This window comes from Belonocnema kinseyi, chromosome 1 (assembly GCF_010883055.1).
Source record: "Belonocnema kinseyi isolate 2016_QV_RU_SX_M_011 chromosome 1, B_treatae_v1, whole genome shotgun sequence".
Classification (NCBI taxonomy): domain Eukaryota; kingdom Metazoa; phylum Arthropoda; class Insecta; order Hymenoptera; family Cynipidae; genus Belonocnema; species Belonocnema kinseyi.
The window spans coordinates 93,231,424-93,246,319 of NC_046657.1; the positions used below are offsets into that span (position 1 = coordinate 93,231,424).

The 14,896-nt window shown below is 37.3% G+C and overlaps 1 protein-coding gene across 1 annotated transcript in view; it reads left to right on the forward strand.

The window, feature by feature from the left end:
• The window catches only part of LOC117167690, a 377,025-nt gene that overhangs the window by 21,507 nt on the left and 340,622 nt on the right, over positions 1-14,896 (forward strand). The window contains exon 2 of the mRNA XM_033353991.1: positions 12,092-12,209. Within this exon, the coding sequence (XP_033209882.1) occupies positions 12,120-12,209 (90 nt within the window). The 5' untranslated portion in view covers positions 12,092-12,119. The remainder of the gene's footprint in view (positions 1-12,091; positions 12,210-14,896) is intronic.

Consider the following 14,896-nt stretch of genomic DNA (forward strand, 5'->3'; position numbering starts at 1 on the left):
CTCTCCACTATTCGCTCTTCCCTTCATACACTTCTCACTTCCTCTATCTCTACTTTCGCACCAATCCTTTTTAGTACATCTTTCACTGCTTCGCCCCCACCAAACTCTCCTCTTTTCTCCTACTTTTCTTCATAAACCCCAATTACTTCTATCATCACTTCGCGAATTTCTTTCAGTCTTTCCTCTTTCATCTGAACTTCAATTTCATCTCCACTTCCTTAAGGCCCCTTACTATTATCACCCTTCTCTGCAAAATTCTGATTTTCCGGCGGCGATCTAAACATTTTTGGATATTTCAAGCTCGCACCGATATCTTCCTTCTCTTCATTGCTTCCCCTCTCCCCTGTCTTCCTTTTGATAAAAGCCTTAATCGATCCCACGCTTTTTGCTCTTAATCTCTCTTTTTCTACAGTTTTCTTGTACTTCCCCCTTGCCTTCCTTTCTTTGATCTTCTTTTTTTTGGCGTACTGCACACTTCCTGCTCTAAATCCGTTTTTCCGTGATGATCCTCGCTCCGCTAGCCATGAATTCAATTCAAACGTTCCCGCCTTCTATCATTCCCTGCCTCTATCTATCGCCGCGGTCTGGTACCTGTATCGCCGCCTTTCTCCGTCGCTACTCAACCCTGCTACTACCAACCCGATTGACCCAGTCCTCCCACACAGTCACAAATCTCCAACCAACTTATTTTCAACTTCCACACAAATCTGTCTCAGTCCTCCAAAATATCTACCTCCCCCGTTCAATCTCACAATCTCTCAATTAATATCTCGCATCCATACCCTTCTACACAGTTCCACAATCCACTCACCTCAAATTTCATCCGAATTTTCGACTTAAATTACGTACTTTTTTTATTTGCACCGCAGCTAGTTGTTATTGCGGACAAAGCCCATTGATCACATCTGGTATATCATAACACGAAAGGGTGATAAAACAAGACAAGGTGTCGGAAGACGCAACCTTTGAATAATCAAACACAATATTCTGTGCGGAAAAGAACTTCCGGTGACAACCATATTTAGACACTTGTGAACGAGTTTTTGATTGAATTTTTGTGTTTATCGAGGTATTTATTTATGAGCAGTTCATAGGGCTGTATAACCCTATGAGGAACAGGTGTTACGTATTAAAAGTCGAAAGAGTTCGTTATATTTGATATTTTGAACATGTTTTGAAAAATTAATAAGTTGAACAATACAATATACTAGGCAGTCTGATAAGTCCCTGAAAAATGAAACACGAAGACGTTTTTTTGGCCAAAGTCGGTTTTATTTTTCAACATACTCTCCTTTTAGGTCGATACAGCGAGTCGCTGGGGGCCAGGTCTGGTGAATACGGTGGCTGAGGAACCAATTCGAAGCTGATTTCATGAAATTTTGCTTGTGCAACTAAGCATGAATGAACAGGCGCATTGTCGTGATGATAAAGCGGTTTTTTTCTTCTTCAAATGCGGTCGTTTTTCGGCGATTTCGATTTTCAATCAGTCCAATAATGATGAATAGTATGCTCCGGTTATGGTTTTACCTTTTTCAAGATAGTCCACGAATATTATGCCATGTGCATCCCAAAATACGGAGGCCCTAACCTTTCCGACCCATTGTTGCGTTTTTGAACGCTTCGGAGCACTTTGGCCCGGTGGAACCCACTGTTTTGCCTGTTACGTTGACTCAGGAGTGTAGTAGTGGATCCAGGTTTCATCCATGGTTATGAATCGGCGCAAAAACTCGGTCGGCTTACGCGAAAATAATGCCAAATTCTGCTGGGAAGTTGTCACACGAATTCGTTTTTGGTCCACTGTGAGCAAACGCGGGACCCATCGCGCGCAGAGCTTCTTCATGCCCAAAACTGAATGCACGACATTGCGCACACGTTCCAATGATATGCCTACAGCATTAGCTACCTCTCTCAATTTCACTTTGGGATCATTCAACATCATATCATGGATTTTTTCGACATATTCTGGTGTAGTGACCTCTTTTGGGCGCCCAGATCATTCAGCATCAACTGTGCTCGTACGGCCACAACGAAACTCGGTAAACCACTTATGAATCGTTCTAATCGACGCTGCAGAGTCCGGGTAATACTTATCCAGCTTGGCCTTGATCTCGGATATCGTTTTCTTGCGAAGATAGTAGTGTTTGATCAAAACTCGAAACTCAGATTTTCCCATATTAAAAAAAACTCGGAGGTTAGTCGCTTCTCAGTGCTGTAACTTGTAAATGCGTAAACATAAATGGCTGAAGTTTTGACAGGCGTCATTTGAAGGATCAAGCTCGACGAAATTGGTTCACGTTAGTGATTACTAATGCCATCTTTTAGAATTTTCAGGTACTTATCAGACTGCCTAGTAATATACTACTATCACAGTTTAGTCTTTTACAACTGTGAGAGCAAAACTTTACATCTAACAATACATTAATTACAAGTATTTAACCTTGAGTGCTGTAATGACTTTTCAAAAGAAAAAACAGATCCAAATTGAAATTGTTTTTACGTCAGCCGGGATGGCGTGCACCGTTTTAAATACACAAGAACAATATCCCAAAAAAGAATCACCTGTACAGACATGTCTGGAGCCTGTTGAAGCGTACCCAGAAAACCCAAGAAATAAAATAAGTCTTGCAGCCTGTACAGCGTACCTAAGAGAGATCAAAAAGATTCAGGAGCCTGGGCAGCATACCCTGAAGAACAAAATATCTGGATCCTGTGTCAGCGTATTCAGATTCAAAACCTGTGAAGCGTGAACCTTTATCCTTCCAGGGTGAGAGGTCAGGCCCTATCAACACTTAATGGTAGAAAAATGAAGAAGCACAGCGCCAAGAGTTGGCCGCAACTTGAACTAAAAGTATCAATGTGTAGCGTATGCGTGCCATAAATGTGGTGTCTATATGCGAGAAAGTTTATAATTGAATATATTTATCAATAACTAGTTATAATATTGATCAATAACTACTTTTTGTCTTTCAGAAATTGATGATCCTTCACGTGACGAGACGATTAACACCCGGAACGACGCATTTCCGCTTATTCAACTTGACAGTCATCGGATTCATGTTTACAAAAAAAAATATTTTCGGTTCATCTTTTTCAATCAAATGGAAGGGGTTAAAAAGGTAATGTGGAGCCTCAGAACCAAATAGGGTATATAGGAAGTTCCTCATAAACAATTGTCATCTCTTAGCGACCTAAGGTAGTCCTGTTCTTTCTGTTAATTAGGTAACATTTTCATTTTTAGGGATGTTATAGATGAACCAAATACAAGCATTAAGTGTGTGCTGAAGTCCGGCATTGATAAGCTCATCAGTAGTATTTTCATATATAACACAGCCGCAGTCAAAGCGAGGGAGGATCATGCTTTCAGTTAGGAAGATACCAGTTGGAGTAGGAAGTGATTCTTTATTCCTGTTAAGCTATTTCAGAACTCTAAAGGTTTTCCTTGAAATATACAAAATTTGTTCATCCCAAGAAACATTGAGATTAAGAATATAGCCTAAATCTTTTAAAAATTCCGTAAAAGGGATGTTAAGCCCATCAATCAAAACGGTTGAAATAGTTTCAATCGATGGAGATTTTAGGAGGCCCTATGACTATAGCTATAGTTTTTTTTGTCAAGGCCCAATGCATGACAAGATCTATACATATATCCTCCTGTACCTTTAGAACTAAGCTCATGCGTGTGGCAATAGGCCCAAAGAGGTAAAGCTTAAAATCTTCAACATATTTGTGGTAGTTAGAGTGCCGAAGTTCGCTACAAAGATCAGGAGTATAAAAATATTAAATAGAGTGGATGCAAGCGTAGATCCCTGAGGGGCACCACTCTTAACCTCCCCACAATCAAACCGCTTACCACTACTAATCTGCACTCTTTCAGAACGATAACTAAGATAAGATTCAAACAATTTATTCACCATCTTATAGAGGTTAAATGATTTGAGCCTAGTCAATAGTAGATTATCTTTAACTGTGTCAAACGCCTTAGAAAAGTAAGAAAGAACAACAACCGTTATTTCCCTTCTATCCATTGTCAGTTTCATGTGCGAAGTTACTTTAATCCTTCATCTGTAAAGGTGTGTCTTTCATATCCGAGGCAAAATGATTTCAGTTAATAATTTTCCAAAAAGAGAAAGGAGGTTGCTGCTACCCCCACATAAAAAGAAGTTATGCAATCGACTCCCAAGTTTGGTGGTCCATATCAGTCCCAGACCCTTCGGAACAGTTGGGGTGAGCAGATCACATCTAGAGAGATACGAAAAACCCACCTTTACAGACGGTGTATACCAAACTTGCAGTAGAGTGACATGTTTTTTTTTGCTTTTACCTTGTTTTTTTTTATAATAAAATGTATAAATGCTAATAGAACAGTCATACTTGAGTCAAAATGATGCTGTTTAACCATATAAAGAAATGTTTTTTTGCTAATAAAATGTGCGAATACTAATGCCTTTAATAACAGATGATTTATTGCATTTATTTCCTGTCCAAACTTAGACATTTAATTTTAAGTAAATAAATCGGAATATTTTTTTCTTAAAATTTTATTATTTACCTTTAATTTTCCGTTTTTTAAGTTACGTTTTCTTAATTTTTCTTACAGTTACAATTTGTTGACTAAACCACTGCATTCCTATAGAGTTCCTCCATTTGTTAAACGAAAAATATATGAAAAAATTTATTTTTCTAAGTTTTATGTTTGATATGTCAAGCTGAATGTTTTAAACATTAACCTGCATTTTTTGACTATATTAAAAGGGTCAAAAATGCCCGGATGTCAAAGACCCACCTTTACAGACAGGAGGTGCCAAAAAACGTTTACAAAAGAAGGGTTAAGTGAAGCTCTAAGAGCACTAATATGCCTGGTCTGAAACCTGGATTACATTGAGTCCATTATATTTTTAGTTTCAAGGCGTGCCTGAGGTTGCTTATGGACAATGCGCGCGAAAGTTTTAGATAAGGGGCCGTTAATATATTACGTACTCATCATATGGGGGGTAGGGGGTCATGTGTAGAATTACGAATGATTACATGGGGGGATGGAGTATTGTTTGAGTCATAACCTAATCATATGTTTATGTTCCTATTTTCATAAATCTCTTCTTGCGATGATAGCGCCATTTGAATCGATCAAGGAAGGCTGAAGAAACTCGAAATTTTTCTTTTACTCTGCAATTTGAAAAATCAATAAATTAATGTTTTTATAACATTGTGTAATTTTTGATATAATGGATCATATTATAACTCTCTAGTTAAATGTTGAAATTGTCTTCTGTATTCCAACCTTTGAACCGGTTGAGATTATTCTTTTATAGGTCTTAAAGATTATTACGTAATCACTGAGGACGAAACTTGGTGAGAGAGGTAGTGTTACACAGATTAAAGTACTAATAAAATTTGTTGCAGGAAATTTATTAGAGGGATACAGTTTTATTCAGACAACTTCGCGTTTTTCAAAACACATGTGTTGTCATAGAAAAACGAAAGAAAGTTGAACCGATATTTGGTTAAATATTATCCTGTAAAATTAATTTTTGTTGCAGCGAATCTTTCATCGGAAATCGATGTAAAGAGAATAGGGCCAATATCTGGGGAAAGCAAGAGGAATAATTTTTATTGAAATACCATCAGAACCTTGAGCATTTTATTCTATAAAAATTTAACCCAATTAGTTTATCGCTTTTTTTCGCACCTTATCAGTTAATCGTGGATCGTTTCAGACCCTAAACATGTAAAACGCTCAATTATCAATACAAAATATCTGATAAAATTCCTGAACACTCTTAAATACTTCCTCTTTAAGGGAATATAAATCATGAACTAGATAGGTACAAAAGGAATTCTTAAGTATTTGGTATTAATTAGGGCCTTTTTCAAAAGAGGAGCCGTATACACTGGTGCGAATTGAGCTTTTACAATTTCAGCAGTTGATTCCGCGATGAAAAAATGTTCAAAATGTGTGGCCAGATACATGATTTTAGGGTAAATTTTCCCTTAGGATACAGTGCTCCCATTTTAATAGACGAAAAATGCATTATGTAACAAACAAATGATTATAAACCAATTATGTTTTTGAAAAAGTGATTTTTTTTAATCGTATTTTTTGCATATCAATAAAAACCAACAAAGCTAACGCGATTTATTAGTTAAGGTTTTAAATTAAAAGGAAAAAATCTATAAATGTGATCGAATTATACCAAGTATTTTTCCCATGCCCCCGAAGTTATTATATTTTCGAAGAAGGGATTTCGTTCTTTGGTAGTGAACAAATAAGAGTGAATTTATTAAACAACAATAAAATACACTAAAACCATATATTTATTATAAACAATATGTAAAATAATTTAGAAATACACAAAATAATTGCTTAAAATTAACTTTCGGCAAATCGCTCGCATTCCACGCAGATGGGTGCTCGATGATCATCGCACATTCTGCGTAAACAGTTCGGTTACCGCATCCATGTTCGGCCAGGTGCTACTTCTTTCGCATTTGGCAGATTATAGACTCGGGCAGTCATTCCAAAACAATAATTAATAGATAATTATTGTTAATAGATTATTACTGAAAATACATAACGAAAATGTATAAAAATTTCATCAATATCAAATTTATTTGTGATGGAAATCCCATGCAAAAATCTGTTTTCTTATTAATTCAATTAAATAAATATATTACAGTCTTTTAATATTGTAAAAATAATTAAGTTACTTACTTTTAATGAAAATACATGTGCCTAGCAGCAAAATTTACTATTTTTATTTTTTGGAGTCGGCCACGATGTTGACCACATACATCGTACACTAGTGCAAATTCGAACCAACGTCGAATTTAATTCGCGCTACTTCCGCAGTCAAGGCAAAGTGAATATGTAAAATGCCCGCAACTTGAAAATTTTACTGGTGCGAATTAGAACCTGTGTACAGGTTTTACTGTTTTTACATTCTCATCATTTATGATTGAGAAAGTATTAGAATTGTCGAAAATTCGACATCACACTTTTTCAACGGATCTCCACGTTTCGAGACTCCCTGAATCCAAAAATCAGGTTTTCACTATTGCGTCTGTCTGTCCGGCCGTCCGTCCGTAAACAAGATAACTCTCGAAAAAATGAATGAATCAAATCCATGTTTGGCACACTTTTTTTTAGGTCCTAAAAGAAAGGACGAGTTCGTGAACCAGCCATTTTTGATACAAATTCAAAAAGTGAGTGCATTTTAAAAATTTCTGAGATCACTTTGTTCTGAATTTGAAAATTCTATGTACGGATATTTATAATATTAAAAATCAAAAGTTGAAGCCAAAAAACGCACGATATGAAAAAAAAGGCAAGAGAAGAAAAACATTTCTTTTTGAAAGCCCTACAAGATCATCATAACAAATTTGTGGATTTTCTTCAAAAATCGAAAATTCAAATTTTTATTGCACAAAAAATAATGAAAAATAAAAAATTACATTTTGTGGTCAAACTATTTAGGATACGAAAAAAGATGAATGAACAAAAATTGTTATCCCAAAAAATATCTGCAATTTCGTTACGAATAACTTCTTGATAGAACGCGTACTTTTTGTTTTATTCGTGAAAAATAACATTGAAAATAAAATAATAAAATGAAAATGTGTAGAAAACGACGAAAGTTACGAGAAAAAAATTCAACAAAATCTTTTTATAAATGTCTGTCGGAAATCGAGCGCGCAGCGCGAGTGTCAGGATGAGAATGTGTATCTCAAAGCCTACAGAGCTTTGAGAAACTTAATCTTTAACTATACTTAATTAAGTAGACAATTCAGAATATGAAGACGCATATAAATACTGCCATCTAACAGAGATGTTTTTGATCAAGTTTTTTTAAGCATTCCAAGTGCAAAACATAAATATACGAGCGCGAAGCGCGAGGTAAACCATCATCATCCGCGAAGCGCGACATTCAAACGTCGCATTACAGAAAAAAGGGTTTTCTGAAACTATTTCCTTTGAAAGAATGCATTAATACAAATTTAATTTGGGAATTATTACATTAAATATTGAATAAAAATTTTGCATGCATTAGGGATGTTCATAATTTTTTAAAGCCCGGGCTCAACCCAGTCCGGAGTCCGAAAAATGATTGTGGCCGATTCTTCTAAGCCGATTATTTCAAATATAGAAGAATTTTTTAGTTAATCTGGCGATTACTTTTTGGATTTCGGGCTGATGTGAGCCCGAGAGTACTCCAGCCCGAGCCGATTCTATTCCATTTTGCACATCCTGACCATACAGAAGTATTGCGAATTATATCATATTTTCTTATGTTAGCGGAAAAACCGCCAATGAAAAAAATTGTTTTATAATTTTAAAATTAAACCCTTCAAGTACAAATCATATTTTTTGATGCCACGGTATAGTAAAAAGGAGTAACATAAAGTATTTAAACCTTTTAAATTCGAAAACTTTATGCTAATGCGCCTAAAATTAAACAGTTTAAAATTAGGAACCATACAATGTTTGAATGCTAGTCTTTAAAATTTAACAATAACAAATTTATTTTTCTCAAAATTAGACAATCGAGAGTTAAAGATCCAATATGATGGTCAAAAAAAGATGTATCAAATGTATAAATCTTTATTTCTCTATACTTCCTTCCGAGGCCGGTAAGCTCTTGCAGCTCCGTCAACCTCTCTCTCTCTCTTTTCTTCAAGAGTTCGGTAGGCTCTTCTCACATCTCTTCAAACCCCTCACTCTCTCTCTCTTTTTCTCTACTTCCTCATCAAAAGCCTATGCCTGGAAACAAGCACTCCCGCTCCCATCCTGGCAAGCTTAGCCGTCTCCGCTGCCGCTTAGCCGCCCTCCGAGACTCCCTGCAGACCGATCTTCCCCTTGAAGATTACCGCCCTTCCTCATCCTCCACCTCCAACACTCCCAAGGCAATCGTCCGCTCGATTGTCTTCGTCCCTCCAAATTCCACTTCTCCCTCCCTATTTCATATTTTTCCATCGTATCGGGCCGCCTGGACCAGTCCAGACTCTAGGACACCAGCTTAATCAATTCCTGCAGCGGGACAACAAGTACCTACCCATACGAGCATCTCTCCCAACGCACTCGGCCGAGTGAAGACGTCTCCGATCGTAGAGCCATGACCCTCGGTTTGTCCGGAACCGGCTCACACTCGTAACTCATCACAAGCCACGGTTCCTCCGGGACCGGTATGCAACAAACGCATCTGCCATCAAGGGACTACGGTGTCAGAGTAGCCTATGCCTGTTATTTTTTATGCACTACAACATATTACAGAATGAAGAAAGTCAGTGAGGTACGCCTTAGGTACTTTCTTTCTTAGTCCCGAAGACAGAGTAAATGAAGAGGGAGATTTTTTAGATATTTTGCGGTGGAAAATGAAAGCTATGTCTTGTACCGCTTGAAGATTCGTCCAGGCTATATTTTGTCGACAAAAGCTTTGTGGGAATTTCTTTGTTAAAAAACACAAATTATACAAAATACGAGAAATTGCATACTTTTTATATAATTTATATGTATATGCTTGCCTATATTTGTATTTTAACTATGGGACAGCCCATGATCTAACCCACACAAGATCACCCTGAGTAAAAATAATTGCAGCCAATTAACAACGATACTAGATACACCGCCATATTGAATAAGTGAATAGGCCATATTGAATAAGTGAATAGGCCATATTGAATAAGTTGCTGTGTTAAATGGTAACCAAGTTGGCCTTGGAGCTGGTAAGCATGAGTTGGACGAAAATTAAACGTTTTTAAGCTAGAACATGGACAACGGAATAGAAGGAGACCAGGAGTGTCGTAGCGGGGTCGAAATTAAGAGCGTGGCGGTCGACCATCTTGCATTGTTAAACCGGTATTCTGTCGTACAAACTAAAAAGGATACATAAGTGAAAATTATATGAAAAATGATTTTTGTAGTATCGTTGAATTTGTAAGAGAAAGCTGCATCCAACTGTGTTAATAAAAAGTAATCATTATTAATATTTATTGAAAAAAAACAATTGTTGCCTAAAATGTTTACAAGGCATGCAACAAGTCTTCAGCATATACATGAAAAAGAACCTAAAGAACTTTGTGTCACTTTTGCATTGTAAAATCAACCTATTGAGGAGCGAATTTGCAAACGAAAAGAATCGCTTGCCCTTACGTATGTTTTAGACTTGTGAATTAAGTCGGGCTCTGATCGGTTAAAGTCGGCTATTCACTAGTGACGATCGTTCGGGTAAGTTCGGAATGGCCGCTGAATACACAATGGTCTTTAAGTATGTTTTTTTGTTACGTTATGAGGCTGCGCTCGAGCTCTTCGGCAAAGGCATCGCCCGCAAGTGACTGTGTTCGTTTGCCTTGTATTTTCGACTTTTGGCGACTTGTAAATTATCGAAAGTCATTTTCTAAAAGAAATTGTTAAAAAAATAAACTTTTTATTACAAAGTATGAAAAGGCACATTATTTCTACCCAAACAGTGTATCTAAATTATTCAAAATTTAATTCGATATTGTTCTTTAGGCAAACAGTTTTTCTCGATTTTCTTATTTTGAGTTAGGTTGGACTTATGTATCTTTTTAATTTATACGGCAGTATTGAGAAAGAAGGAGCAGAATTTCTCTTTCTGTAACTTACTTCCCTTGCTTTTGCAAATCAACATGGCCGACTCCCCTTGTAACTTATAATCAATCCCCGAGCCGAAATTAGGAAGCATATGGCTAGTCCTTTCTTATTCCTATGTCCATGGGTTCTATGAGTGGGTTGGATCATGGGACAGTCCCCTAGGATTCTAGATGGTGTAGTGTACCATCCGCGAAGTGACAGAGTTTGACGGTTAGCTTCACTACCGCAGAGAGTAAATTGGACGATCCTGGAGTTTAAACATAACTATCTCCGGAATTTTAGCTTGATTATCTCGGATTGTTGATATGATTGTATATGCGGAAAAACGTTTACAACATATTACTTTAAGCACGAGAGTCTAAGAAAACGCCGTTCACTGCACTGAATTGAATGACCCTTTACTAAATGTCTTATAGAGGTTTATGAAAATGGACAAAAGACATTTAATAGAGGGGAGTCGAGAATGTTGAAAATACACTCGGACTGATGAGTGACACCTTTGCCCGTAATCCCTTGGAAGTGTCTAATCTCACGCTCCAAAAATGCTTTTCGGATGTCGGGTGTGATCGCTCGGTGTTCGGTAGAGGTCGTGACGTAGCTACTTCTGTTTGACATTCTGGAGTGTGAATTTGACTATACTAATAATGAGTCAGAATCACCTGGGGATATTCAAATATACTATAAAATTATGATCTCCCTGACTTTGAAGAAAAAATTGTGGATGGTACTTGGTACTATCTAGAACAGGGCTCGCCACTTCAAGCAGGCCCTGGCTGTAACGACAAGTGTATGACTGGCACCCAGTTTTTCTGTCAATTTTTTTTTCGTTTTTCAGGAATCGAACGAAGGGTTACGGTCACGGTAAATTACGTCTCGCCGTCATTCACGCCGAGGGGTCTGAATTTTTATCCTGAAATTTACAATAAAAAGGTTGAAAAATTTGGAGTTTTGAATTAAATTTCAGAAAGAATAAAGAAAAACGACGGCCGCCAAAATCCCTTCTTCTTTATTTTTAAGAGAATAAATGCTAATCTATAATGACCTTGAAGGGCTAGAAACCATTCGAATGACAAGATTTATTAGGGCCAGTTTGACCTAGTCTCTTGGCTGCCAATGCAATCAATGGCTGCCTTCTGGTAAGCCCTGATCTAGAAGATCAAAGTGATATAAATTTTGAAACTTCAAGTTTCATTATCCATTTTTCACCGTATAACGATTTCTCTTTGCTAATTTCTCTTGGGACCCCAAATTACAACGCGATGCGCATTTTACACCAAACGGGTTAATGTGATAAGATAACTAATTTCTAAGAAATTTCATTAACCTCGGAAAAGCACATGATATCTAATATTTTCTTTCACTGAGCTACTTTTACTGAGCAAGAAAGACAGACAACCAATGGTCCGCCTGCTCTGCTTTCTTTCAAAATATTCAAGGTCGCGTTAAGTAAAATGAATTAAATTATACTTTGTTTTACTGTTACAGTACCAGGATTGTCGCATTAGAAGATAAAATGACACTCCCTCGCCTACCTCTAGACATTGTGGTTCCTCCATGTGTTCTATCTCGACGCGGTGGGGTCACACTTACGACGATTCTTGAGGTGAGTAAAAATCAGAAAGATCTAAAATAGAAATTCTTAAAAAATACAAAATGTAGCACAAAAGTTTCAGGATTTTATATGAGGATATGGATAGTGACATTGAAGCTGACCTTGGCGTTGACCTTCAATATTATTTTAAGGTCAACTTTAATTTTTCAAATGGAAACTTCTATTTTTAACATCGCCAATTGAAAGAACGCAAAATCTTACGTTCAGATATGCATCAAGATCATGTGACCCGATGACTTTCGGGGTCATTCCAGGGTATTCTAAACTCAAACAAGGTCGATCGTAGGTCTCATCAGTCCACAAAAAAACCCTATGTGGATCCGGATCCACATCCGAACTTTTGTTTCTGGTCTGATAAGATCATCTCGCCTTAGCTGGCTGGGTCCACATACGAACTTTTGTTTGTGGTCTGATGAGGCCATCTCGCCTTAGCTGACCGAATCCACACAAGAAATTTCTGATGAGAACATCTCGTCTTAGCGGGCCGGATCTACGTAGCATTTTTTTTGGTGGACTGATGAGACCTACGATGGATCTCGCCTCAGTCGACCGGATATAGATACAAGGTTTAACCTTTTTTTAATGCATATTTTCGCTGATCAGCCGTCTAGACCTTGTTTGAGTTTACACGACCCTGGAATGACCCCGAGGGTCATCCATTTGAAAAATTAAAGTTGTTATACACACAATATTTTGCGATTTGCAATTTCATACGAGTGCGGCGTTGAAAATTAATTTAGACCTCAGGGCTAACAGAGGATCGATCGATAGTATCGATCAACACTGAGCTCATGGTATAGTCTTTTCGTCTACGTTTCCCATTTTGATATATGTACTCAGATCTATAATATTAAAACGGATTGAAGATTTACGTTCTGCACCTGGTAGCTTGAAATGACTATAAGTGCCTTGTTTAATATCATTAAGTTCTTTTTTTCTTCTACTAATCTCATTGACTTCAATGCTCACTTGAATGAATGCTGACTTGAATGAACCTATAAGTTTCATTTCAGACGTATGCGTTGATGGAAAGTCAACAATCTTTCTGTCTTAAATTAACCTATAAACTACATTTTACGTACATAATACAGTTTACTTTCAACCAAGCGCGTTACTTAAAGTCATGTTACAATCATCAGTTGACTTTCAATTGGCGAGTGATCCTTTTGGTTGCATCTAAAAGACAACCGTCTTTCTGTACTTTAATTCAGATTCTTATATTACTGTGCGATTGTGGGAGGGGGACTTACGATTTAAGTTGGATTCCGAATCATCAAGAACAACGGTTTTAACTGTTTAGATAAACGTTTGCTCTATAAGTACCGTCGCCACGGATCTCCGGAGATGAACAACCCCTTACCAGACTAGTGTTCAGCGTGTGGGCCGCTGACACTCACAGAGTGCGAGGCAAAAATCAAACCCGCAAGCAGACGGAGTGGATCGAAAGCCTCATCCCTTTTCCTTGCACTTCCTCTGATTAAACCTTCTCCTTGTTTCCCCTTTGCTGACCCACCACGTTCGTTTTGCATCGTCCGGCCTCTCTTTGATACACCCCTGCTTATTCTTTCACCTTCTTTCACCTCACCTCACTAAATTCGATCTTCCATTTCATCTTATCGCTCATTTCCTCCTTCACCTTTTTCCCTCGAAATTTCCCCTCTCCTTTCTCTTTATGCCTTCGCTCATTCTCTTTTCTTTATCTGTATAATACTAACGCTCAATATCTCAATTATTTTAGATTTTATACCTGGTAAAGGAAGGACAGACACCGGTCAGAAATTTTAAGGAACTACTAAACCTTAAAGTCGATGGTTGGATTATTACAAAATTGTCCACAGAAGCTTTTTAACGAGCAATTTTCGCCCCTTTTTTAGATATTTAACATAGAAGTATTCTCCAAGTTGCGGATAAAACATAAGTGCAATCGCTTTGCGCATATCGTTGATCAGTAACTATTTTGAGTTACAAGTATGATGTACAAGAGAAATGTATTTAGTTTCGTGAAGTTCGGATCGATCTTGTTCCCTGGGCTGCGGTCGGGACAGTCGACAAGCCCCTGCGACCAACCATCCCCTGCACGCGATCGTTCTAAAATTAAATGACTGTGTGCCTTGGCTCATCTTCCCTCCAAGCGTACGTTCCACGTGCCAGCCATCCCATGATAAGAGGATACACGCAAATGTACCCTGAAAAGATTAACGTAATCAAGCATTAATAACACATTCTGGAAATGACATATAAAAATGATTTGTTGTTTCATATGGCATTTTCAAAGAAAGTTTTTTCAGTGCTCTGAAAAAGGAATGGAGTTTTTGAAAAGCTTCTGTAAAACTTGAAATTTGGCAGATTTCAATAACTTTTTTGTCAGCAAATCATCTTTTATCTGCATAATCGTCTGCAAAACTTAAACTGAGCCCACCAAAATCGAATTTTTGCTGAGATAACAAAAGTTTAACTAGGATGAGAAAAAACTTCTTGCATAAATATAAATACGGAATCTTTATACCCTAATTTAACCAAAATTAAAAGGGGCGTATTTCACACACACAAAAAATCATTTGTTTGGACTTTTTCAGGCAAAATTTAAAAATATCTTATTTACTGATACTCCTGACGTGTATTGGCCCATTGATTAAAAATAAACAGAGTATGCAAGTGTTTCCACTTGCCTATTACGG